At 40.6% G+C, this 27659-nt stretch overlaps 1 protein-coding gene across 1 annotated transcript; it reads left to right on the top strand.

Moving 5' to 3' along the window:
- Positions 1-6110: 6110 nt before the first annotated feature.
- On the top strand, positions 6111-25659 carry LOC104483551 (elongin-A). Its single transcript, XM_086743537.1, has 11 exons — positions 6111-6188; positions 14077-14133; positions 16034-16146; positions 17250-17934; positions 19373-19472; positions 20277-20450; positions 21050-21147; positions 21775-21955; positions 22450-22573; positions 25189-25307; positions 25441-25659. The coding sequence occupies exons 1-11, from the start codon at positions 6111-6113 to the stop codon at positions 25500-25502; spliced, it is 1791 nt and encodes a 596-aa protein (XP_086599663.1). The 3' UTR covers positions 25503-25659.
- Positions 25660-27659: the final 2000 nt, after the last annotated feature.

Genomic DNA, 27659 nt, shown 5'->3' on the forward strand with positions numbered 1-27659 from the left:
GGTTTCCAGTGTGACGCTTTGCTGTCACAGTGAGAAAAAGAGACAGGAGCCTGCGCTCGGGTGCTCTTTAAAATGACCCCTCCTCTCCGTGCCTCACTCCCTGCCTCTGCCCAGCCACAGAAGCTCAGCTTCCCTGGGCTGCCTGGCCTCCGGAAACTCGGAGGACAAGCCTGGACCCTCCAAATGCAGAGGTACAAGAGAGGAAAGGGAGCGGAAGGTGAAGACAGTAGATCCACAGCAGGTAATAATCGTCCCAGGTAAGTGTAGGGTGGACCACTGAGTTCCCCACCTCAAAGCTGGCTGCCTAGGTGAAAGCCAGTATGCTCCAGGAGGGGGACAGGTTTAGACTGGACATAAGGAAGATATTTTTTACGATGAGGGTGTTGAGACACTACAACAAGTTGCCCAGAGAAGCTGTGGATGCCTCATCCCTGGAAGAGTTCAAGGTCAGGATGGGTGGGGCTTTGAGCAGCCTGGTCTAGTGGAAGATGTCCCATGGCAGGAAGATTGGACTGGATGATCTTTGAAGGTCCCTTCCAACCCAAACCATTCTGTGATTATATTATTCTATGATCTGAAATAACCAGCAGGAAATGCCAAGGAAAAGCTGACACTTTAATTTCAGTTTCTTAAGATTTTGCTGCTTAACTCTGGACAGAGGGAAGGAGATCAGCTGATGGAGATTCACAGCCATATCCTGTTTCTTGGAGTCTGGTCATTGCTTCTCTAAAGACTTGCCTTGGCTTTCAGGGATACTGGCTCACACCCCCTGATGTATTTGCAGTGAGATGTGAACTTTGATTTTCTGTCTCACAAGCAGGTATTCTAACTTCTGGGTTATACCATACACTGGGATAGCTTACCTCCACCTCTTGCCACTCAACCTTGGGAATAATATAAAGCCAAACCTCCACATCCCAGGAGCATTTCATCCAAAGGGACAGATAAAAAGGGTGTGAGTGATTGCATGGAAATGGGAGGATACTGGGGGAAGTGGAAGCCAGAGAAAGAGAAGATTTTCTCTTGGCTGTACTTTGTGTAATGCTTCATCTGTCAGACTTACTCAATTGCCTCCAGGCTCGGCTGGGCTATTACAACAACTGCTGCAAAATAACACTTGTTGTTTTGAACAAAAGGGCATCGCTGTGCTAGTGGAGTTACAAAACGGTACAAGATAAAAATGAAATAACAGAACAGGGAATTAGAGGCAATGAAATGTGTGAAATGAGAGTGAAGGAAAGGGACGAAAAGCCAAGCTTTCCCAACATCAACAAGGTAACCAGCTTTCCTTATGAAAAATAGGGTCAGAGCTGTAAAAAATTAAGGATAAAGATTTATTTTAAGACATATTTTAGGAACTTTTCCTTACTATACTATGTTGGGTTTTTTTTTTCCACACGTAGATTCCTACTGCCTCAAATATACCACTCAGTATAACATTAATATGTAGGATGACATCTATCATCATCTTAACACATCTCAACAAATTTTAATTTACCAGTTCAATCTAATTATAAAAGTCCTTACATGGATAATTATCCTTAACAGGATCAGTTGTAATGATTTTTTTGCACAAAGAATATATTCCCCACTGTGCTTCATGAGTTTTAGGAACCTGTAAAAATTAGTTTTTGTAGACACTTTTCTAACAGCTCATGCCCAGACTTTTATAAATTTTTGTAATTTTAAGATGTCCTAAAAAGTGAACACTATTCAGAAAAATAATGTATTTTTTTTCTTTTCTTATTTTTCAGTTTGTTTGGTTTTTTTTTAAATAAAGGGGACACTTCTTCTCCAGAATGAATATACTATCATGATCTGTAGAAAAGATTATTCTAATTTTCATACCATATCTTTAAAACTTACTAGCACATTGTAAAATAAATTTAAGTCTTATTCAGCCTCTACAAATGTGTTTCCAACATCCTCATATGATTCACTGTTGAAAAAACCACACAAATGACAATGGGGAAATATCCTAATTTCTAATTTCCAGTTTCCAGAAAACGCTGAACATGCTTTGAGTGCAGTATAGAGATAACCATCTTGTAGGGCATGCCTCAGCCTCGCAATGTACTAGTGCTGATGCAATCAAACATCTCCCATAGTACTGAAACTTTGATTGCACATTAGGGCAAAAAACACAAAACCTTTAGTTTCTTGGCCTTCAAGATCAGAGGACAACTGATAGTGTACTTGACTGTTATATGGCGTGCAAGCTGGTTTTGGAACTAGTCATTCTCATTTTCCATTAATTTGCACGCAACAAAGTCTTTTATAAGACTTTTATAAAATAACCAATACCAGGATTAGCTGCAAATCATGATATATTTCTTTAAAATCAAGTTTTGATTTAATATTTTTTTAAATTTTCAGATATTCTTAAGATTCTTTCCTCTATATCTTGAAAATAATTTGTTGTGTTTCTGCTTATTTCGTTTCTAATGGCATAGAAATTAATTACTATAAAATATTTTTATATTGATTGAAGTCCTTGCAATGAAGTTATGAATTATCTTCTCAATTAAAAGAGGAGGTAGTATATTTTTTTGTCAATATCTTAAGCCTGTCAAGATGCATCCTATTAGACATTTAATTTACTCCATAATCAAATGGTCTATGTGAGTGACTAAGGCCAGTACTATCAATCCATGCAGCAGTAGCAGGTCATGTAGTAATGTTTTAACATTTTTAGGGGAAAAAAAAGCACAAACATTTCAACAGATTTGTTCTTAGCCCAATAAACGAGAATAATTGTTATTATTTGCTCCACGTGCGTAAGTCAGAATCAGCAAAAGGGAAAGCTCTTGTATCAGCAAAGATAGGCCTTAAGGCAATTGTAACCATCTTTTCTAATGATTGCACGACCATTGCTGCACTCTTTCTGGAAAATGTAAAGCCTTTTCTTTGAAGTCAACATGCTTTGATTTGTTGGTGGAATGCAAGCATCACAGCCATGGCCGCACGGAGATCTACCTTTGTCAACTAAAGATGTTAACAAAACTCAGGCTCAGGTTCAGATTGTGATTGTTTGCTCTGACCCTTTAGTGTATACTCAGCCAAGTACTATGCACCCCCAAAGCCCATATTTAGCTCACTGTGATAAAGTTAATGAAAGTACCTTTAAATGTATTAATCTGAATGTATTGAGTAATTACACCAGTAATGCCTTTAGAAAGGCTGAAACTCCTTATGCAGATTGGAGACATCTGTGAAAGCATTATTAAATTTCAGTGGAAACTGCAGTCTTTTCAATAATGAGATGGAAAAGAAACACGTTTTCTTTTTAAGCTGTGGAATAAACATACTACTACTGTTTAGGATGACATGCACAGGCCTTGATTTCACAGCATGTGGCTTGGAAGAACTGTGTTCATCAAGGCACCCAGCCCCAGGTGGGTCACTCAGACCATCCTCCACGAGGCAGACCTCCCCCCATACTCCATCACTCGCTCCCAGTTCATTGTGTAATTTTGCCTAGCCAAGCCTCTGGCATCGATCCACACTCGAAACTCTCACCCAGCTCTGCTCCTTAGCTGATACAAAGCCTATTTCTCTTTCTGATTTCACTCTTTCCTCAGAAACTCACCGAGTACTGGCAGTAGGACATGGAGAGGACTCCAGGGATGACATGAGAGTTTGCAAGCCTTGGAGCAGAGCTGATGGCACAACACAGCTCTAGAGCATGTAGTGACAGAGTAATTACTGGAGCTATATTTTTGTGTGTGGCCAGCAGACTTCTTCCTACCAGGAGTCCTGCATCGATGCCAAACAAACAAATCCTTGTAATGACCAGCATTGGCTGTCAGTTTTGAAGGACCAAGTAAACTTGGAATTTTTTCCTCTCATTCCTGTCAGTTATGACAGGTGATATGAGAAATGCTGCAGTTAGATCTGGGCTAGAAACATTTTCTTGTTCTAGGAAAGTTGTTGAGATCTTAAATGTTTTGTTCCTCTTCACTGGCATGAAATCATGATCTTTCAGAATAATTGGGCAGAAGTGCAGTAAGGAGATTTTCCTCATCCCAGAAAACCCAGTAACTTTGTAATTAAGGCTTTCAAACATATAGGAAACCCAGCTTCAATCGCATAATCCATATGACAATCTGAGCCTCAACTTCTCTGTCAAAGATGACCTTAACCATAATGATGGTGCGGGCTGAATCTCTTCCAAGATTTCTTCTGCATAAATGCCACTTTGTATAAGTAATTTCATACTATTAGGGCCAGAAAAATAAAGAAAGAGTAACCAGTTGTGGATGGCTGATTTTAAGGTAGGGTTGATGAAGTCTGTACACACTGAGAAGAAGAGTTAAATATTTCTGTAAAATAAAAGATGAGCATGGGAACTGGGCAGCCAGTCTGCAACCTGATTTGCAGACCTGGATTTGTTTTTACCATATCTAACCTGAGTGCTGTACCTACTGTATTGCACTACCGGCTATTTTTGTTTCTCTGCTGATAAATTTGCTATACGCTGTGCCCAGCTGTAATAAGATCTTTTTTTTTTGCAAGAGTAGTAACCCTAACACCCAAATACCAGACTTTTGCCTACTTAAAATTTCCCTGTAATTCCGATTGGACACCCTCCTTTTAACACTTCCCCTAAACACCAGTTTAAAAAGTGAAAAGTCTATTTTAATTATATCTACATTAACTTCTAAGGAAATACAGAAAAACCGTAAGTTTTTTAGGAGGGACTCATTCAGCTTGGAGTCTTTCAAGCACGTGCTCAGATCCAGCAAGCTCCATGGCAGAGATTCTGTTTCAGCTACGCAGTTCACACAGTACCAAAGGTTGATTCCTTGTTCCTATGTTTTCTGAGACCTTAGGTGAACCACACAGGCACCAGGCTGAAAGTTGCAGGGCCCAAAATTGCTCTGTCCCTTTCAAAAAAAGAAAAAAAAAAAAAAAAGCATTAGCCATCAGGCTGTAAATAAGACAAAACAGAAAGGAATGGACGCCCTTCTCAGCCTGAGTGCTGCCTTCACCTGCGGGTTAGGGCTGCAGGAGGATGTCTGCAGGCACCAGTCACATTGTCATGGGCTTGGCCTTGCTACCCTTGCGCAAGCCATTGTGCTGAATGGCCACTAAGCAGCCTTACAGCCATGCAGAGACAACAGAAATGCCATGGGCCTTATAATTACCTGCAGGTAACTGAGTAAGTTTGCATGAGCAAATGCAAATGACTCCGATGCCAATGGTGTCCGACCAACCTGGTGTGCCCCAGGGGCAGAGACATCTCACAGCTTCTCCTGAGGCTGGCACGGCTGTACTGATGGACTAACTTCACTGCTCTTGCAGGGTGAGAGTACATGCCATGGTGTTCCTTGGGGCAAGCAGTTTCCTCTCCTGCTCTGGCTCACCTCCACGGGTTTACTTCAATCATAGCTGTGCTTCTTCAGTACCACACTGTGCATTTAAATAAAGCCGAAAGAGGCAGAGCAAAGAAAAGCATGTAGTCTTTATTACTTGCTGATAATTTGGTAGCAAACAACAAGGTCAACTGCAGGTATCAACAAACAGCCTGGCAGGAAAGAAATTTTTTACACTGAGGGTGGTAGAACACTGGAACAGGTTGCCCAGGGAGGTGGTGGATGCCCCATCCCTGGAAACATTCAAGGCCAGGTTGGACAGGGCCCTTGAACAATCTGATCTAGAGATGTCCCTGCTCCTTGCAGGGGGGTTGGACCAGATGACCTTTAAAGGTCCCTTCCAAACCAAACCATTCTATGAAAAGCCACTTTGGGTTGGGCCCTATTGTCTGTGCCAGCTGTCGTGTGACAGGAGACCAGAGCTCAGGCCTGGGCCCAGGCTGCAGCTGCCTGCACCGCCTGTAAGCAGGGCCCCGGCTTGATTAGGGCCCTGGCCACGGACTCCCGTCCATGAAACCCCCGGGGAAAGCTCAGAGATCGGCCCGGGGCCGCGCTGAGCTCGGGTGAGCGGTGTGGGGCGGCTCGCAGGGCCCGGCAGCGCGGGGACCGGCTGAGGGAGAGTCCAGCGCCGCCGCCTATGGCGCGGCGGGCGCTGCTACAAGAGGGCCGAGGTGGGGCTGAGCGGCCCGGCTGAAGCAGGGCGGGACGGCGAGGGGCGCAGTCGGGCGCGGGGCCATGGCGGAGGGGCGGAGCGCCGCGCGGAGGGTGCTGGAGCTGAAGGAGCGGCTGGGTTACGCGCAGGAGCCGGCGGAGGTACCCGCGGTGTTTGCGGCCGAGCTTGTGGGAGGTTCCCCCCGGGGCATCAGGAGGCTGCTCTGATCTCTTAACCTGTTCCGTGCGTGTTCGCGTGTGCGTATGTAGGGCGGCAGCGGTGTGAGCGGCGTCGGATGCGGGGCCGGCTGAGCCGCCCCCCCCAGCCCCCTCGGCCGTGGCTGGCGGCCCTGCCGAGCAGGGGCGGGGGTGTTCGGGCTGAGCGCAGCCAGCTGGGCCGCCGAGGGGGAGCCCGCGTGTGAGGCTCCGGCCCTGCGTCTCCATTTTGTTCCCCTCCCTTGTCGTGAGCAGAAGGGGTTGAAGGAAGGCTGGGTAGCAGTCAGGTCACGCGTGGGGTTGTTTCCCAGATGGGTAAGGGCTAAAGCTTTGTGTGGGCGGCCGAGGGGCCCTGCGTGCAGTCAGGTGAGGAGGACAAGGGCAACCAAAGCTGGGTATCATCTCATTACATCTAACAGGTAGCAGTGGTTGTGTGAAGTCTTGTCAGCCTGGCCAGAAGGTCAAAACACAGCAGATGAGGTGCTACTTCCTGTGTTCATCAGAGCTTTTCTCAGTCAAATAGGTGTTTCCACTTTGTTTTAGTGGCACAGCAAGAGGAGTAGGAGCTGTTGTGCCCTGCGTTGTTGTTGTTCCTGGTGCAAGAAGAACAAAGCTGCTCTTATCTCTGAAATAAATTAAACAACCTCTGTGGGATAGGAGGGCAGCTCAGTAGCTGCAAGGACTAGATAAGGAATGCTTGAAGGAAGCAGAGATGAGTGGGGAGATGGATCAGAGCGGCCTAGGGAAGCTGCGCTTGACACTCTTGAGGTACTGAGAGGCAGACGGGGAGATAAGCTCAGGCTCCAGGGAGGAGCGGCACGAAGACAACCGCCACTCTCCCAAGCAGATGTCTGGACTCTGACAGAAATGGAAGCAAAGCAGTATGCACCAGATTTGGCTTACTGTTTTACGAAGTAATAAATCACATTTGACTGAAGAGGCTGTGTTCAAAAGGATGGAGTTGTTTTGTTTTTTTTTTTTTCCTTGAGAGTTGAAGTCAGTTTGAAAGTACAGAACACATTTGCCGTGATAGATTTTTAAAACATTAAAACTTGTAACAAGTTCGTGAAATTGTTTGGAGGCAGATGGCAGCAGTAAAACTTAATCTGCATTGTGTTTGGTAGTTAATGAACTTGAAAATCTTAGCTATTAATCATATCTGTTGTGTGTGTGTGTGTGCATATATAGGAAATACCAATTTTCTTAGCCAATAATGGTTTGTCTTCCTGAATGCCAGTGCTGTAGGCTGTATCTATCCAAAATCTGTGCAGGTGCTTCTTCAGATGTTTTAATTTGCAGTTCAATGAACCTAAATTTTCTTCTTGTGCTACAGAACTGATCAGATATTACAGTCTGATTTTTTTTAATACTTGGGATTGGTGTTGATATGCTATTTAGAACAGAAGATTGAAAGGGAAAAGAAAGGAACAATTCTTGAGGTAATTAGTTGTTAAATGATCCCCAAACAATGTTTCAAAACACATTCAACTCAAGTGAAAAGTGAGAATAGCCCTGGCAGATTTGGTTACCTTAAGGGAGGAGATGCACAGTTATGTGGCATAACTGCAAGCGGGTGCTGCATAAATTGGGACTAGTGGTGGTGCTGTAGCACTTCTGCTGTGCCTGGTAAAACTGTGTCTAGTGAAATAGAAATATTTACAGATAACAGTGGTTAAGGAGTGGTATGGGGAGTGAGAAACTGTTAGCCATAAATTGGCAGTCATAAAATGCACTGCTAATAAAAGGTAAATCTAGTCATAGAAATCATGTAGTTGTCACATTTGAAAGTAAAGAGCAAAGTTTTAAGTATATGTGGAAAAAGTAATAAATCAGTGTTACAGATGTGTGTGTAGGTAAGTGTTGGTAAGTGTAGGTAAGTGTTGTCAAATATTTCTGTTCTGTACTTGAGAATAATATTTGTCTTAGCACTTTTTAATAATTGCAAAATACTTTCTTATCTGATAGTGGCCAGGGAAGATGCAGAACACTGATTGTTGATTTCGAAAGCTTCTTATTGTGTGAGGTTTGATAGCTACCCTGGTGCATTTTCAGAAAATTGACCAAAGAACTAACTGAACTAATGATTTAGGTATTGAATGATGCTTAAGATGCTTCAAGGGAAGTTCAGCAGAACAGGAAAAAACACTATTATTCTTCATACAGGTAAATGAAATGGTCTTCATTAACATTGATCATGAAGGAATATGTTTAGCAGCTGCATGAGTTGCATGTAAGATGTAATTGGTATAGAATTAAGAATGATGCCATGATCCATGCCACTCAGGGAGACTTTATGTAGATATGTAGTGCCAAATTTGTCTCAAATTATATTCAGCTGACACCAACTGTCATAAATATATGCAAGTCCCTTAGGGCATTTGACTTCCTTCTGTATGATGCTGATTACAGTAGCAATGTTATAGACCCGATGCAGTACATAAAATGGATTTCGATTGCATTCACCAAAAATAACTGCCAGACCTCATCAGAAAAGGATGTACATTCGTGGTTTTGGTTGTGGGTTTATTGTGGAGGTTTTTTTTGGGTGGGAGGTGACTATGCATCTGTTTTTGACATGGTTTTACTCAAATCTTTCTTAATTTAGAAGACAGCAAGCACTGTACGGAAATGATACAAATACTGAAGTGATTTGTGTCAAATGAAGAGAGACTCTTCTAGAAACCAACTTCGATCATGTGCTAGGCTACATTCATTTGAGCAACATGCATTTTAACATAGCTCAGTGGAAAGTCACAGCTAGGAGCTATGAATATAGGTCACTTAGGATAGGAGACTATATTTTGGAAAGCATTGACTCAGAAAATGATTTGGAGCTCTGATGCATTACCAGTTGAGCATGAAATTGCAGTACAATGCAGTGGCTTATGGCATAAATGCTATCTTTGGGTAGCTTAGCAGGGTTATGTTATCACCGCTATATAGTATTAGAGGGACAATTACAAGAATATTATGTCCTGTTCTGGGGACTGTTTTCTAAAAACAACACTGCCAAGCTGGAAAGATAATACGACAGCCAGAGAATGGTTATACCTCTGGCTAGCATAACTTAGTGAAACTGAAGAGCTGAGGTAAAGTGTGTGATTAGTGTTTACATTTGTGTTGTATAAGATGTTTGGAAGAATATTCCTTTATTTAGCAGAAAGGGATCATTAGATTCAGTAGCTGAAAGCAAAGCTAGACAACTTTTTAGGGAAACTTTTTTTTTTGTGGGTTACTGAGGGCATAGGAATGACTCACTTGGGAATGCATTGGGTTTTTCTAATGTGTTGCCTTAAAAGTCCTGATATTATTTCAAATTGAGCTGTCTAGCTCAGCCAGAAGTTGTGGGCTTGGTGAAATGGTTTCACTTGGTGATACTTCACAGGCTGTGTAATAGGGGAGAACAGACAAAGAAATCATAAGGATCCCTTTGAGAGAGAGATGCAGCTAGTGAGTGAGGAAGAGGAGGGAAGAAGAGAAAGCAAGAAGGAGTTATTGTGGTGAAATGTTGAGTCAGTCCCTTGACCATAGATGGCCTAGGGACCTGTTAATGGGTCACATCCTTCCTGAGGGTCCAGGCTTAGGTAGGATAAGTGAGGTGACTGTACAACAGTCATGAAAGGGAGGCTGGAGCAGCACTGATGTGGTGGGAAGAGACCAAACTCAGTGCACCTGGGATCTGTTGTCATCACTTTGCTTTCAATTCTGACTCTGGAAAATTTTGTTTCCTCATGTGCTTCTTACTTATTGTTTGTTACCTTTGCCCTCTGCTTTCCAAACGCATGCCTGCTTTCCCTCCTCCCCTTCATCTTAGCTTACTCTTACTCCTGTTGTTGCCTTTGCTTTTGTCTCACACTGGTATGTGTGTACTGGCTCTCAGTTTGTCCGTAAGGCTCTGCTTCTGTTTTCTGTTTACATTTCATGAAGACCTATGTCTTGGGCTTGCTTGGAATGCCATTTATTGGAAAAACAACAATCCTAAAGGCTTTGAATAATTTTCTAGACATCAGGATGTATTTAGGAATTGTATAGAACAGTTCAGGAATCATATGTAGAAATAACTTTTATATTCTTCATAGCTTTTTTTGTGAAGTTTACCATTTCTTTTAAAGTCAATGGAGTTTTTCTGTGAAGGTGGAGCTGATAGTGGTATGCAAGGTAAAATAGTCTGAAAACAAGTGGAGGGTTACGTATGTGTTGTGTGTATATGGAAGGACTTGGGGGGGAAAATGACTGGGTACAGTCCAGTGAGATGAGATAAGAGCTAGATGGGCTACAAATGCTATGGTAAAAGATATGGTTAGAGCAAGGCACTACAACAGTCAGTCTTCATTTTGGTTTTGAAGGTCTGCTCAGAACAGACTTCAGATAAATTACTTTATCTTTTTGCCTTATTTTGCATAGTAAATGTAATAGTCCACCATATAATGACACCAAAGTTCATGTTTCTGACAAGCTTTAGTTTCAGTGAAAGGCTTTACTGTGTCTTATATTTCACAATATACCTTTCTGTGGCCTTCACCGAAGTCTCAGGTATTGGAGCCTGATATTTGTGCTTTAAAAAGCAAACAGCTACTCCTAAATAGAGAAATAAAAACTCTTCAGCAAATAGGATAAATCCGAAGTTTCTCTGTTACTGATATTTGCCACAAATTATACTTGCTTGTTTCCTGATTGTGTCTGTAAGTTTGGTTTTAAATGCCAAGGGCTCAGAAATGGGTGATTCCTACAGGTAGGCTGGGTGCTGCAATTTACCTTGTCCAGTTACAGTACAAGGCAAATGGTGCATCTCCTTTGGTAGTTCTGTGCCTGTGTAGCTGCCAGTCTCACCACAGCCTAAGTGGCTCTTTGCTTTTGAGAGATCAAGATCCCTTCTCCTAAAAAAAAAAAATTGTCTGTGTTTGATCAATACCTTCTGTTTTCTTTTTAATGAAACCCTCGTGTTTGTCTTAATTTGCCAAATATGCTATACATTTCAAGAAAGCAAAATGCACAGTGTGGTCTTTGGTTTAGAAGACTTTGGAAGTTTTGTCTTTCATAAAAATGTGTTTACTATTTTTAGATGTACTTGTCATCTAGGTACTTTTGTAATTTTGTTTTGAAGTTGTATGAATAATAATTACCTGCTTCCTGAATCTGTTCTTCTGCATTGAACTCTGCTTTATGAATCAACTTACTCCAAAACCCATCAAGAGGAAACTCTCAAAACCATCATTCTCCTTGCAGCTTGATGAAAACATCTTTTAGTATTATTCCATGTAGAGGATTGCCTTTGGGCGATAGAATTTATCCCCCAGTGCTTTATACTGCTTGAGTATCTAGTCATCCTGTTTAGCACAATATATCCCCTCAGCAATGGGTTGTGTTGTTTTTTGATTGCAAAATAAATTAAGTGAATGGGTATATATTTTTAAATTAAATATAAAAAATAACTTGATGCAGACGACATAGTTTCTAATGATTTTGATTAACATTGAGAGCAATTATTTGTTTTACTTGTGCATCTTTTCAGCATACTTCCTGATGGGGATTATTTAGAAAAAGTCTTCAGCTCACGGAATGTGTAGTCTATACCTGTGAAGTGTCGGGGGGGGAAATGTTAAACTTGTATTGTCCTCAAAAGGAAGAGTAGTTGTCCTGAGATCCAAAATTGTTTTTAACTTCATTGCATATATTGACTCAACTTGCTGGCTCCAGAAGTATTTTAACCTTAAATAGGACATAAGCAGAATTCCACATGACTTTCATACTGGTACCAAAATTTTGGTGAGGAAACTTTTTTGTAAGTATCTTGTCATTTTGTAGTTAGCTGAACCTTTTTCAGAGAAGGTTGATTTGTAACCTCTGGTCCTAGGTATATGTCTTGCTGTTACAGCTTTTCTAATTTTTCCCAGGCCTTGAAGCATTTCTCCTGTACTTCTCTAGGTCTCAGAAACAGTATTGCAGGGTGGATGATTTGCAGGAAGAATTGCATGCCAGGCATGTAGATAGAGCCCACTGTACACAATGAAATTCGGTGTCAAGTGTAGGATTCCACTACTAATGCGCCCTTGTGGCCCAGAAGTCCAACCGCATCCTGGGCTGCATCAAGAGGAGTGTGGCCAGCAGGTCGAGGGAGGTGATTCTCCCCCTCTACTCTGCCCTGGTGAGACCCCACCTGGAGTACTGTGTCCAGTTCTGGAGCCCCCAGCACAAGAAGGACATGGACCAGTTGGAGAAGGTCCAGAGGAGGGCCACGAAGATGATAAGAGGGCTGGAGCACCTCTCTTATGAGGACAGGCTGAGAGAGTTGGGGCTGTTCAGCCTGGAGAAGAGGAGGCTCCAGGGAGACCTGATAGCAGTCTTCCAGTACCTGAAGGGGGCCTACAAGAAAGATGGAGAGAGACTGTTTAGTAGGGCCTGTTGCAATAGGACGAGGGATAATGGTTTTAAAATAGAGGGAGGTAGATTTAGATTAGAAATTAGGAAAATTTTTTTTACGATGCAAGTTATAGAACACTGGAACAGGTTGCCCAGAGAGGTGGTGGAGGTCCCATCCCTGGAAACGTTCAAGGCCAGGCTGGATGAGTCTCTGAGCAACCTGACCTAGTCAGGGATGTCCCTGCTCCTTGCAGGGGGGTTGGACTAGATGACCTTTGAAGGTCCCTTCCAACCCTAACCATTCTATGATTCTATAATGGAAGTGAACAGTGAAACTTAACAGTAGAGAAAAATATTCCCCACTACTATTTGTGAATTGTTTCTTCAGGTTTGCTACTCGTTTATTTTTAGTATCTCTTCTACCTCCTGCAACACTGTTTCAGAAGCAGTAACTAGTATGATAAATGACAGTTCATCAGTTATTTAAATTATCCTAGCTGTTACAGGTACAGTGTTTCTGGGTAGTCTGTTCTGCATTCCTGCAGGCTGCTGCCATTGCATTTAGAAGTGTCAGTGATCTGAAAGACTTGACTAGTATTCCAGGCTCTGTGAAGCCTTGAGAAATGCTGTTACCTCGGTTGCACATTAGTTTGTCACCTATGTAACAGCTTCGCGGAAGCTTGTGAAAAATAAGGCAAATTGTTTGTGTGTGGTCAACTGCAGGACTCTGGGGTGCTGTATACCCATGGCCAAAAAAATTTGTATTATATTGCCAAATAAACTTATACTCTGCTTATAAATGGGAGTTTTATGCTATTAAAACACAATAGGAAGATGAGCCATTTTGTATTTGAAAATTTCTTTCCTACTTTGATGGAAATGTTGAGTTTCGTACGCTTTGTCAGTGCAAAACAAAACAGCTGTTCTAGCTTGAGCTTGTTTTGCTAATGTACAAATTGCAGTTAAGTTTTCAAAATTTTTTTTTTTTTTTTTCAAACTGGGCTCTCACCAGTTCACTTGTCCCTTCTTGGCCTGGGCTGATGAAGGAATGGTGCTGCTGACTGGGAGACTTGCTGCTTTTTGTGTGGTGGTTCTGCATAATGCAGCTTTTCCATTGGTTCTGTGACAAGTGAGGGTCACTGCTACGTGAGGAGTGTGGGCATATACATGTATATGTACATACTGTACTACTGTATTATTGATTGCTAATGTAATGTCTGTAGTGGTAAATTCATACCTACTGGATTTTCTAGTATTATTAAAATGTGGGGGTTGATGGAACTGTGCTCATTCACAGCACAGAGTTCAAGTACAACCCTGATGTGCAGTAAAGGAATGCTTACATTTTCCTGGAGATACTGGATATTCCTCTTAACACTATTGAGTATTTTTTGATTCAATGTGTGAATGAGGATGAGAAAAATAGAATAGAACTTAGGAATATTTGTCTAAAAAATCTAATATTTTCTTCCAGATTATAAAAACACTTAAAGTACTACAAGATTTGGATATATCACTGGATATTCTAGTGGTAAGTGACCAATAGTATGTTAAACTCTTCCATAGTGAGATACTGTGTAAAAGTCACGGGTTTGCAATCGCAGAAGCAGTGAACATTTTTACATTTTATAATTTGGACTTTTAATCATGATTCAGTTAAAGGTCTGTACAAGGAATCATGGAGCCTTTTTCAAAAGCTAGCTAGCTAGGAGCTGAACATAAAACTTGACAAATGCAGTATTATGCCAACAGTGGTAGTACTGAGCAAGGATCTGAGCATATAGAGAACAGTTTGCTATTCAGGGTTGATTTCTTCTCACTGTAAAACTGCTTTCAAGTCAATGCTTACAACAAATAGGGGTGAACCATTCTTTAGGTCAGCTGTCTTAAGTCTTCTGTCTTTTATTAGCAGCTCAAGGTTAGTTTCTTGCATTTAAAAAGCAGGCATCCAAAGTTAGAGTACAGATTTTTGACTTGTGTCCTTATCCAAGCTGCATCCCATCAAATTTTGTATCAGAAGTTCTCACACTGGCCTAGGAAGCTTCTGGTTATTACAGGCAATGTGGTTGTGTTTGGGGAAGAAGCAAAATGTGGTTTTTGTGAGAGTTCTTTGAAGAGTAAGAGAAAAATATGATAATTAAGATATTTGTCTGGCCTGTTCAGGCAAAAGCATTTGCCTGTGTAAACACAGGTAGACTTATACTGGAATACAGCAAGCAACATTTATGTATTTTTATTGGAAAACAAAATAATCCCATATTGCAATTAGTTATTTAAAATAAGAGCTTCTGCAGACAATGAATGTTCCCAGCAGACTTGCATGTTTTATAATGTGACAGGCTATGATGGAAGCCTTCAAGTCAAATAGAGGAAAGAGATGTCTTAAAACTGAGGACTCAACATTTTTTTTTAATGCATTTGAAGAACATAAATAGCTTTAAGAAATAATTCCATCAAATTCATTGCATCTCTTTACAATACACTGATCTACCAAACCAGTACTGCTGCAGTTTATATAGAAGATAAATCTCCTTAAAGTGAAATTAAGGAAGCCCTTTGTAAGGTGTGAGCTGATTTTAAGTGTAGCACGTGTATAGCTCTTGCTCAGGCTTCACAGAAGTATCACCTCAGTAGTTAGGAAGGGCATTAACAGGTTGCTACTAACCTAATGAATTCCAGGTTTTGTATGCATCTCAAAAGTGACGGTTCATGAATCAGAGATACTTACTGATAATATAGGATTAGAAAAAAAAAAAAGAAAATCACTATGATACTTACATACAGTCAAAGTTTGCAAGATGGTTGTGCTTAAACAACATCAAACTTACTAGAGCAAGACTTGAAAGCACAATGGTAATGTGAAGATTGTACTGAGGGAAAACAGCAAATGACAGGTTTTAGATGTCAAAATGTTGGTTTATTTTGTGTTCCCCTCTGCCCCTGTAGCTGAAACTGAGTTTAGTCATATGCGCTCTGCTCCTCTGACCCCTCTACCCCGTACTAATCCTGAGTGAGATGCATTTTAGATGACAATACATCCATTGTACATGCTCTCTAACATGCTAAAATGTACCCTGCATAAGCCTAAAGGGAATTTGAATTGATTAATCTAATTCACTGGGGCAGTATGCATTTTGTGGGCATAAGCATTCAAGCCAAGTGAAATTCCTGAAATGCATACGTTGAATGGACAAAAATTGCTTTTCTTAGTCTTATGAATTAAGACTTCATTTTGTTCCCTGAATGTGGTTATAAGTATTTACCTTTTCTTCAGTTCTGTTTGCAGTATAAAGAGTGCATATATTATTTCTTTAGCTGCTGTAAGACTTCCCTGATTAGTAGGCTTATTTTGTAGCAAGTTCAGATAAGGTTTTGTTTGGGAGGATAGTTGTGATTTGTTGTGCCAATCTTTCTTGCACTACCTTCAACAGGAAACTGGCATAGGCAAAACAGTTAACAGTTTTAGGAAACATGCCACTGCTGGGAATGTAGCTAAAACCCTAGTAAAACAATGGAAAAAACTTATTTCTCCAGAAAATAAAAGGTAAGTGAGAACTAACTTTTTTTTTTTCTGAAAGATAACTATACTGTGGTTTAACTTTATAAAATACAGCTTGGAAAGCTTAGGAAAGTGTTTGGAATGACAAATATGCATTAGGACAAATGCATAAGTTGAATGGAAGAAATTAGTCTTTCTTTTATAAAATACCAGAAAACAAATCAGAGCAACAGGTATTGGTCAATTAGCCAGCCAGCACTCAGATTTCAACTGCCTTTTTTGACTGGCATAAGTTCTTAGGTCCCTAAGCTGATGCAAGCGGGACTAAGCCAGTGATGGGCACTGCTCTGCACTTCTTCAGGAAAGTGGGAAGCTTGCACTTTTTTCCCAGAGTGGTAGTCAAATGAGACAGCTCTCTAGTGATTTGGTTGTATAGAGGCTTTCCTATAATGTTCTTGTGGACTGAGCAGGGCTTATAATATTGGAGGAGTCACAGCGAAGAGATGGGGTTTCTTCTCAGAATGAAGCAGCCACCACTGTCGTGGCCAGGCTTACGCTGCTTTAGATGTTTTGCAGACCTCCAACAATTTGAGGCAGTTGAGCTGAGAAAGCCAAAGGTTTAGATTTGACTGAATAGTGCATTTTAAATCTGAAGTTGTTCAAACAATGCGAAAGTGAAATACCAGAACCCATGATAAGCAAAGCATAAAGGCTGACCTGTTGTAATCTATATTGCTTACAGAGCATGTTGTAAATTCCGTCTCCTAATTATTTCAAGTATCATGTCTATATTATAAAGCATGCAGGGAAACTTGTGTGAAAAGTGGTATCCAACATGTTAAAAGCAAATAGTACTGTGTCAGGCATGTTTTCCTACTGATTGTTACATCCCTACACGTCATTTGTTTTGCTATCAGTTCTTTTTGGAGTATTTAGTGGTGCTGGACCCAAGAACTTTTTCTCTGCGATTCTGTACTGATAATGGAAAAATAAGAGCACAGCAGAACACAGTTCTGGGTCTTGGAAAATTATGACATGTGGTAAAACTAAAAGCGTTAAATCAGACTAATGTAGGTAAAAAGGTTGATTGTTCAAGAATTCACCATCAGATGTAGCATGGGATGTGATTAATTTTTTTTATGTTGCAGTGGTTGCAGAGGAAAAAAACAGAATACTGAAAAAGAAAAGGATAAGACAAAATCTTCTGTTTCCAAGGCGATTAAGGCTTCAGAGAAGTCCAGAGCATCTGTACTGGCCTCCAGAAGTTCCAATAGCGCTCCTATTTCTAAAAAGTTGAATAAGAAGCATACCTGTAATGAAAAGAACCACCAAAGCAGAGATTCTGAGTCTCAAGAATGTGATGATAAAGGATGTAGCGGCAGTGGCTCTAAGCATGGTTCCAGGGGTACCAGTCCTCCTAAAGAGAGCACCTCCACAGGCAGCAAGAAAGTTTCAGAAAAGCAGTGTTCCTCTGTAGCCAATAAAGACTTATCACCCGTGAAGGAAAAGCCTAGTAAGGATGCTCCCAAACAGAGAAATCGTGAGCATGTGGAGAAACCAAAACAAAAACTTGTCATAAAAAGCAAAGCCAAATCATCTAGTGATGAAGAATTTGAGCCCCCTACTATGTCTTTTGAATCTTATCTTAATTATGATCAGGTTACCAAAAAAAGAAAGAGGAAGGCTTGTTCTACAAGTGAACGGCCAAAGAAGTGCAGTGACCAGAAGTACAGCTCATTACTACAAAAGGCTTCAAAATTTTCTCATGCGAAAGAAGGAGAGGAAGATAGAAAAAAATGTGAGGATGATCAACCAGAAACTCCCAACAAAAAGGTAAACCACTGCATGGTAGAAATAATAGCAAATAAAATGCAGCTGAATAAGTGCTTAGGGCTCTTACTTTCAGTGAAATTCAGCTGTATTTATTTTAAACAACAGATTGCATGGCTCTGATATATCAGCTGCATTATGGTTGCCAATAACTGCCATAATTTGGGTGAAAAAGTGACTGTTTATTGCATACTGGCAGTTTACAGTAGATTTGTCTTGTATTGTTAGGATGATTTCCAATACGGCAATAGTCTTTAATCCATGTCAGCTAATCTACTTTTTACCTGCAAAGTAAAGGTATGTACTTCTAGAAAGATATCTTCTTCTTCCATTCTTGACCATACTGGTTTGTGACTGTAGCAGCTGTTTGTGTATAGCACAGTTATTTTGTCAGATGCTGTGGTTCTTTAAGAGTGATTGTTAACGTCTGTAGTGGAGACTTTCTGCTTTTAATACATTGAAGTAAACCACAGTATTGCATACAAAAATAGCTTATGCATATTCGTAATGTCAACTATCGTAGTCCCTTGAAATGGAAGAAGCTCAAGTACCTCCTCTGAGCCAAGGTAGATCTAAACATGTATACTAATTAGATCTTATAAATGAAGCCCTTTTGTGCACTGAGAATTAGAGGTCTCTCCAGTCTTTTATCTGTACTGTGATGCTAAAGCTCCAGGCTTTATTTATTGTGGAAGATCTGTAATCTGAATGTGGTATCTTCAGTCTTAAATGGAGAAATATTAATGTAGAGGCTTGTGTATGATACTCTAGCATGAACTGTTTGAAGAAAAGTCTTGGATGCTAAAGCAGTTGTGAAAAGTTATTAAAGATACTGAAATGAAGTTCCAGGAGATGCAAGTTCTGGGCTCTAAGTGCCTGGCTTACAATTGGAGGACACCTAAGACCCAATTTAGATGTTGTACATAATGCTGAGCATTTGTAGGGACCTATACTTACCAGACAGCTACATCTTTAAATCCCTTTTTAGGGGTTATCTGTGAAAACTTTATGGCTTACTCTGCACAATATAAGAGACTTGATAGGACCAGGTATAAAGCTATTTCTTGTCTTTCAGGATGGCATTTAGTTTGCCTTTAAACATTTAACTGCAGTTTTGTCATCTTGCAGTTTTGTGTTGTTCGCTGCATGCCTGTATTCTCAATAGTGATTTATCTGAAAGCCTGTTAGCTGAACACATCTACTGTGTTCTTTAATCTCTTTATACATTGATCACAGGTATCCCACTAAGTTTCTTTTGTGATGTAGTCTTGGTAAGTAGAGTATGAAAGGGTATGCTGAAAAGTAATCCAGTGAGTAAATTTTAGTGCAGGAAAGCAATAATTCTAGTTAACTTTGGAGTTTGTTTAAGCATTTTTTTGTTGCTTATTTTAAGCTTTGGTAATCATATTTTGTAATGTTGAAGCAATGTTTCTTTGACTAGGCCAAGGTGGCATCCCTCCAAGATCTTCTTAATACTCCACTGCCTAAATTTCTGACAGGCATTTCAATCTCATCTCCCCCATATGCTGCAGACTTTAAAGGTAAGTAGTATGCAAGGCTGATAAATGTGACATAGTACAAGTTTTTACAGCTCTACGTAGAGCTGTCTTTATCCGCTTTCCTAATAAACTATATTAGCTGATCTGTCCGTGGCAAAGAAGTGCCTTGCCTTTACTTTCTCATCTGTAGAAATCATGTTGAAGCTGAAAGGAGTTATAAAGTTTTCCCTATTATGGCTTACTGAATAAAGAAATACCGTGGAAGGTTACCACAGATGTAGAGAGGCACAGATCAGGTAGTAGTTCTATGTGCTCCATTTATCTTTACTCCTATCTATACCTTACAGCAGGCAAAGCCTTAGTGAAAACTATCTTAAGTAGGTAAAACAAATATAGCAAATCCTAGGTTTAGCTTTGGTGTAGGAACGTGCTAGCATCTTTATAGGTAGGTGACACAAAGTGCCACTGGTTCCCCTAGCAGATATTGTGAGGTTTCAGTGGTTTCCTATCACTCTGATCTTGAAACATCACTGCTATTGTAGCTTTTGACTTCTCTAGGATAACTCAGGAAGATCAGTAATATGCTGTAGACGGCTAACAGAGTAAGCTAGATGTAAACCCTCAGCAAGTTTGCCGATACATACATGCTGTCTTGATGTTAGATGATGATGAATGAACTTCTGTTACGTATAGTATGTGTAAGAGCCCCAAACTGTAATGCATAACTTTCTATTTCAAGAAAAATTAATATACATATGTCCTACCAGCTATGTTTCTCTTAGCCAAATGTTTAAAGCCTTGTAAAATGTCAGGAGGTAAAGGAAACCCTGTCTGTTTTGTTTGCAGCTTCCGTAGCACCTGTTGCAGAAACACCCCAGCAAGTCAGTGAAACGGTTCAATTCACAGGACGGAGACTGAACTCTAAAATGCAAGTTTACTCTGGCTCTAAAACAGTCTGTCTTTCGAAGATGCTTACACTGTATGAACAGTGCATCCGTGTGCTTCAAAATAATATTGATTGTGAGTACTTCAAGGGCTTTGTAGCAGCCTGTGCCTGAAAGTGTATCAGATCGCTTTTTTTTTTCCATGCCAACAACTGGCCTACTAAAAGATATTGCCCCACCCTACCAACAGTGACTCAGAGCAGGTTGAAAGACGCTTTTAAAAACATGGATTTATGGCCATGCTAAAATGTAGTTTTCTTTTGAAAGCTTACCTTTTGTTTAAAGTTTTGATTTTAGTTAAAATATAGCGTCCTATAAATTATAATCCAAAAACCCTGATGATTTTCTCCCCTTCCCCCTAAATGCTTGTTTACATAAATTAGAATGAGTGATCAAGAAATTGTTTATTCCCTTGTGTAGGCAGAGAAGGGGAGTGATGCACATTTGTAAAGATGGAGCAATAGCTATTCAAAGATGCTTTCTCCATCCTCAAATATAACTGCCAGTCAGTGTGGAACTGTGGATTTATAACTATTTTTCATAGCCTGACTTCAAAACATGTGCTCTGTTAGTGCTTGCTAAAATTACCTTGTATTTTTATTTTTAAACTATTTGGTGACTGGTGTTGCCCACGGAGTAAAATGAGATACTGAAAGTACTGTCCTCTTTTTGTAGCGCTACATGAAGTAGGAGGTGTGCCCTTTGAAATTCTTGAGCCTGTGCTAACACGTTGCACACCAGAGCAGTTGTTTCGAATAGAGGAATGTAATCCGGTAAATTCTGCCTTGTTGAATTCAGGGAACCACAGAGGATATCAGGCATCTTTCTGCCTTCCTTGCACCCTTTTTGTAAAAGATTCTTCGTGGGTTACACTGTTTTTCTGTCTTGCTTACTTATTTCTTTGAATTAATCTGTCATTATCAAGCATTGCTTTGTCAACTGTCAGGATTTAAAGTATCTGGGAGAATTAATAGTGATGATAAGTGAAAGCCAATGTGCGTACAGAAGTATTTCTGTTTCTAAACATAAGGGGAAAAAAAAGACCACAGTATTTACCACTAAAATAGCTGGGAAAGTCATAATAGAACCAATTGTTTTCAAGTTACAAGCTCTTAAGGCAGCAAAGCATACCAATCAGGAAGTATCTGGGGAGAGATTCATGTGTGTGGTAGATTTCTTATCTACATTGTTAGATGTGTGATTTCTAGACTGAAGTCAGTATCTCTATGATATTGCCATGCTCCATGTTGGGGGTACCTGTGACAGCATGTGTGGTGAGATTTGTTCTGCACCTTTCTCCACTGGGGAATTGGGCTTTTTATCTACAAGCTCAACTAACTGGTACTCTTGAAAATGTTGTATTTAAATCTTTGATTTAAGATATCTTGTGTTCAAACTAGACATTTACAGAAGAGTCTGACCACTTGTGGAAGAAACACTGCCAGAGAGATTTTAAAAATGAGAGCCTCCTGGAATATGAGTCTTGGCGTGAAATGTACTTGAGACTGTTCAGTCAGAGAGAAGAAAAACTGAAGATGCTTACAAAAAATATTCTTTCAGCTCAGTCTGAGAAACCAAAAGGTAAAATCTGTGGTTAGCTTTTCCACTTACAAAACTCAGTCTTTTCTGCTATTCTTGACACCTACTATGTAGGGTTTAGTGATTTATTTGCACTAAGTACTAACGCTGTATCTCTAGGAGAAGACATCAAGAAATAACGCTGTCCCTTTTAACTTACAAGTTGCTCAAAAAGTAAATACATGCATTAATACAACACATTAATGCATACTTGCAACATACAGTAGACAAATCTTGCCTTACTGCTTAGACTGAGGATTCTAAGCAACAATGCAAAGAGTACAAATGTAATTACAAATACTGAATTTAATATGAAGAAATACTGTATGCAGTCCGTATATGATTTGCCATGGTTCAGTTATTACTCTGGTACTGAATTCTGCTTTTTTGAATTATTTTTCCCCCCAATTCAAACCTAGAAATTGCCACAAAATTGTATTATAGACGGAGTTATGAACATAAAGTCACATATCCTCTGCTCCTTGCTTCTCTATTAGGCAGGCAAGTAAAAATGGCTTACATCACCAGTGCAGCAAAACCACCTAGGAACATTCGCCGACAGCAAGAAATCCATGGGACAGCAGGATCTGTCACCCAACTTCATCCCGTAGAAAAGTGCAAGTAAGTGTCCTGTACTATGCTTTTAATTTGAGTCTAGATGTCTTTGTCAGTACAAAAGCTTGCTGGCAAAATATTTTTTTGAGATATAAATAGCTCTCTACTTACTGGTTTTTTTTGTTGGTTTTTTTTTTTTAGCAGCTAGTGGCTAGAAACTAACTTGCCTTTTGAGTCTAGGATGCTTGTCTGCTGTGTATGCATTGTCATTACACATTTCTCCAAAGTGCCAGTTAGTTCGTCCTCCCAGCTGGGGAGTGAGTGGATGCTGTTGTTTTTTTCCAGATTACACTAATGCTGCTTGACATCCTGGGGAGATTCCAGTGTTGATGTTTCATGTTTATAAACCTGCCTAGTAGCCTCACATGTTCTCCTGCTTTCATAAAATCCCAGTCAGCTGTCTGGAGTGATATAGCTGACCAGAGTGAATCTCAGCAACTTCTAATACTCTTGCTTGTGGGTTTCTGCTTTGGCAGCTGAAAGGAGTGTCTGGAATAGTCAGTCTGTAGCAGTAGCCAACACTAGTCGCTGGAGGAACAGAAGACTGGGATTCTGCAAATGTTTCCTTTGTACAGCACAAAGCCAAATTTTCTTTGTGACATCTTAGTTCAGAGTAACTCAACAGCTGTCAGAACTGAACCTGAGATGTGACATTTGTCCTACCAATATGGGCAGCCTAATGAACTCTCTTGTATTCAAGAGGATGGCTGCAATAGGGAGATAAAGCACCTGTAGTTCCAGCTTCTACCTCTTCTCCCCTTCTCAATTATGTGGAGACAGGCTGCTGTTTTTTACTGTTTGAATATCTGTTCTTGTCTGAAAGAAAAATCAACAGTTTGATTCAGAAGCACCCTGTGAGTTGATGAGTCCACATGCCAGCAGCTGGACCGTAGAAGTTATGGAGTGTATTCATACTGCCTGAACATGGGTATCTTAAGCTGTGGTCACTTGCTCTGCTGTGGCTGCTGGTGAGCATGGTGTCTTCCCTTGTTCCCATTGCCTGTGGTGGTTTCCATGTTGCTATAACTGGTCTGCAACTAGCTCTCCCAAAATTATCCCTTTAGGGGAGCAGCAAGTGGAACACTTCTTGTTAATCTGAATTAGGAACAATTTTGCAGGTTGATAAATATGTGACTGGATGGTGACAAATAGCTGTGAACAGGGAGGATAAAGCTTAAGCTGTTGCAAATATGATGCAAGACAGTATAGCTGAACATGTCAGCAGAGTCATTTATATTGTTCTTGTTCTGATGCTGTAGTTCCTGCTGTTGTACTGAATTTGGCCTTGGCACATGAACTAGATAACTGAACTGACCTGGGTTTATTGGGGGGGGGGGGGGGAACCTACAAAACCATGGGAAAGTGTTTTATGTGAATTTCAGGAACTTAACTTAGTTAGTAGTCTTTACCCACTGCTCAAGATGGTGGTGTGGGGCAGGAATGACAGCCTCAATGTAGGAACTTCTTAAAGTCAGCTTTTAAACCAGATAAGTTTTTTGTAGCTGAACCTTTAGGTGATTAAATTAGGAAGATTCTTTCCGTCCTATTGCTGTTTTCAATGAAGAGATAGTCCCCCACCAAGGCAGTAGCTTAAGGCACTTTAAGTTAGTCTTCTGCTTTCAGTTGCCCTGTAGGAGCCTGTATCTGCCTTCCAGTTTAGGTGTTTCAAGTACTGTAGTGTAAATGGCCTTTCTGTGCCAGTAATGGAATGATGTACTCAAAGCCCTGCATGTTGGGTTTTTTTTGCCGCTTGGGCATGATAAATTAGGAAGAACTGCTGTTGTGTGAAAGAAGACGTAAGAGGGTCATGCTTTGCCTTGAGAAACAAGAGTTTAGGCATGCTGAGTTTAACTTCATTGCTTTGACCATGTCCTCTGAAAATCTATTGGTTTTGCAAGTTGTAGAATTTGTACAGCTGAAATCTTCACTTAAGCTGGTCTTGCAGGAGCTAAAAAGGTCCCTTAGGAGACATGCAGATCCCTCACAGGCCACTGTTTGCAGTTCAGTGTGCAGCAGTATACGATCTGGCTCTGAGGCGTACAAGGCTGCCCAGATTGGCGACATCACGCTGGCACTTTAATGCTGTGTTGGTTTAACTATCTAGCGGTAGGCATTAGCTCTGTATCTGCATCTGCCTCAGTCCTTGTCCTGGTAATTGAGAATTCCAACCTCATATTTAGGGTTAGTTATAATGCCTTTTTACTAGACATTCCCAATTAAAAAAAAAAAGCAAGCAAGCTTGTGTAAATTTGCCCTCACTTTCTCTCAGAGAGCTAGTTAGCAGTTCAGCTGTGTTCAAAGAGGAAAATAAACACAAAGAGCAAACTAGGACACAGGGCAGTATGAATCAGAATGGTATTGTTAAGTATTTTAATCTGTCACAAATTCTGATAATTTAATTTTAAAGACAAATAAGATGTATCACATCTAATAAATTGAAAACTTGTGCAAGAATGGAAATGGACTAGATGACAACGTGAGATCCTTTCTAACCTGAATTATCCTATGATTTTTAAATGTATAAAGTCTTAAATCTTTGTGATAATTTTCTTTTCCAAACTGAGCCTGAGCATGTAGTTGATGTCAAAGACTAACTTTTTTTTATTTTCTTATTTTAAAAGAACAAGAATTTCAGAAAGCAGAGACAGAAATAACTCATCCGCAAATCCGATCCCTTCTAGCAACAGTGGAAGCTGTAGCTCAAGTGCCATGACTCAAGATGGAAAGAAGCCTATCAAAAGTAAATGGAATTTCCCAAGATAATTATTTTAACTTGCTGTCTATTAATATATGCTTAATATTATGTTAATACCATTTTAAGTCCCTCACAGCTGTAATCCTAACTAGTGTCTTTTTTGTTGTTGCTGCTGAAGAAATTGCACCAATCATGAGGAAAACCTTGAAAGCATTGAAGAGTAGAGCTGGACGACGATAAAATGAGGCTGCGTATTTGAAACTTCTGTGACTATTTGTATATCATGCTACAGCTAATGAAAGTAATGTTAATGTAAAGATTCTTCCATGTGCCTTAGTCAAAATAGTTATGAAAAATTTCAGGGGCAAACGATTTGCAATAAAATTGAAACATTTGAGTCCTTGCATACTGCTACTTTCTTATTCATGAATGAGGAAAACTAAATTGAAATAAGGTCAGTGCACACTAATGACAAGTCAGTTTATATCGACTTTTTATAGATGCTGTCTTTATCAGTTTCTGTACACATTAGTATAAACTTTTCGTGGAAGCACTTAAGCTGTGAGTATGTTTTACCAAGGTTAAAGTTATCTCAGAAATGGCCACAAGGTGTACTTAGATACAACTGCAAAGAGGTCTTGGTTTCTTGCACAGAAGTGTTTTGGAAACTTAGTGTATTTGTTTCACTAAAGTTTTTCATAGGGAGACTCTTATGTTTTTCTTTTTATGAAAATGTGATTTGGCTGGATTTTAGTTTTTCCTCTTCCAGAAACAGAAGACTCTTTATAAGACAGTCCTGGAACTCCACTTCTGACCTGCTGAAAGTGGGCTGGGAAACTATGTGCTTTTCAGCCCTTTTACTTGACTTAGGCAATGAGCCTTTAACAGAGAGGTAGGAGAAGACAATGTTTATATTTAAATTGCTTTTTAAGGCAGGATTTATATACTGCCAGGATAAATAGGGCTGGGCATGACAATGAATTAAGGAAAAATCATGTGTTATTCAGGAGCTCTATCTAGTTGGTACATTTTTTGTGTAATAATTAAAACCAGACCTGTCATTGTGTGATACAATCTAAAGGCATTATGTTCTTGTGTGGGAGATGGCATTTTGGAAACAAACAGAAGGGAGGGAAACAAAACATGTAATGAGTTTTGATGCTATGGTCATCTTGTAGAATTCATGCAGAATAATCCATTTAAGTCTGGAGATGAGAGAACTTGTGCTATAATCTGATCTGCTGCTCACAGTCTGTCGTGAAGAGGCCTAGCCTGCAACTGCCTTTTGTTTTCAAAGTGAAAAAGCTAATTGGTGTTGAATAGCCGTCCTTTCAAGAGTTGGGGACTGCTGCAGTTTGGGGTTGGTCTATGAATAGGTTTGCTTTTAGAAATAGAATGGTTAGGGTTGGAAGGGACCTTCAAAGGTCGTCTAGTCCAGCCCCCCTGCAAGGAGCAGGGACATCTCCAACCAGATCAGATTGCTGAGAGGCCTGTCCAACCTAGCCTTGAATATTTCCAAGGATGGGGCATCTACCACCTTTCTGGGCAACCTGTTCCAGTGTTCCACCAGTCTCATTGGAAAAATTTTTTTCCTGATGTCTAGTCTGAACCTACCTCCCTCTATTCTGAAACCATTGCCACTTGTCCTATCACAACAGGCCCTGCTAAAGGGTTTCTCCCCATCTTTCCTGTAGGCCCCCTTTAGGTACTGGAAGGCCACTATAAGGTCTCCCTGGAGTCTTCTTTTCTCCGAGCTGAAAAGTCCCAACTCTCTTAGCCTGTCCTCATAGGAAAGGTGCTCCAGCCCTCTGATCATCTTCATGGCCCTCCTCTGGACCTGCTCCAACAGGTCCAGGTCTGTCTTGTGTTGGGGGCTCCGGAGCTGGATGCAGTAGTCCAGGTGGGGTCTCACGAGAGCAGAATAGAAGAGAAGAATCACCTCCCTCGACTTGCAGTTTTGATGTGGTTGGCTTTCTGGGCTGCAAGGGCATGTTGCCTGCTCATGGTGAGCTTCTCGTCCACTAGTACCCCCAAGTACTTCTCCTCAGGGCTGCTCTCAATCCACTCTCTGCCCAGCCTGTATTTGTGCCTGGGATTGCCCCGACCCATGTGCAGGACCTTGCACTTGGCCTGGTTGAACTTCATGAGGTTTGCATGGGCCCACCTCACCAGCCTGTCAAGGTCCCTCTGGATGGCATCCCTTCCCTCCAGCGTGTCGACAGCACCACACAGCTTCGTGGTGTTGGTGGACTTGCTGAGGGTGCAACTAGTTCTTGTAGTTGTTTCATCTGAACCAGTTTACTCGCATGAACTAAGTTTGGCTTTGCCCTGAAGACATGGCTTAAAAATGTAGGGACTCTTCCTATAGACTGCACACAGTAGGTGCAAGTAGGTCCT

The sequence above is a fragment of the Chlamydotis macqueenii genome, chromosome 3, assembly GCF_036417535.1.
Source record: "Chlamydotis macqueenii isolate bChlMac1 chromosome 3, bChlMac1.mat, whole genome shotgun sequence".
Classification (NCBI taxonomy): Eukaryota; Metazoa; Chordata; class Aves; order Otidiformes; family Otididae; genus Chlamydotis; species Chlamydotis macqueenii.

Bases quoted from the DNA above. Each gene is read 5' to 3' on its own strand.
- LOC104483551 (XM_086743537.1), top strand. From the start codon at position 6,111: ATGGCGGAGGGGCGGAGCGCCGCGCGGAGGGTGCTGGAGCTGAAGGAG. The intron at 17,935-19,372 runs GTAAACCACTGC...TTCTTTGACTAG, and splicing joins CAGAAACTCCCAACAAAAAG to GCCAAGGTGGCATCCCTCCA. The intron at 21,956-22,449 runs GTAAAATCTGTG...CTTCTCTATTAG, and splicing joins TCAGTCTGAGAAACCAAAAG to GCAGGCAAGTAAAAATGGCT.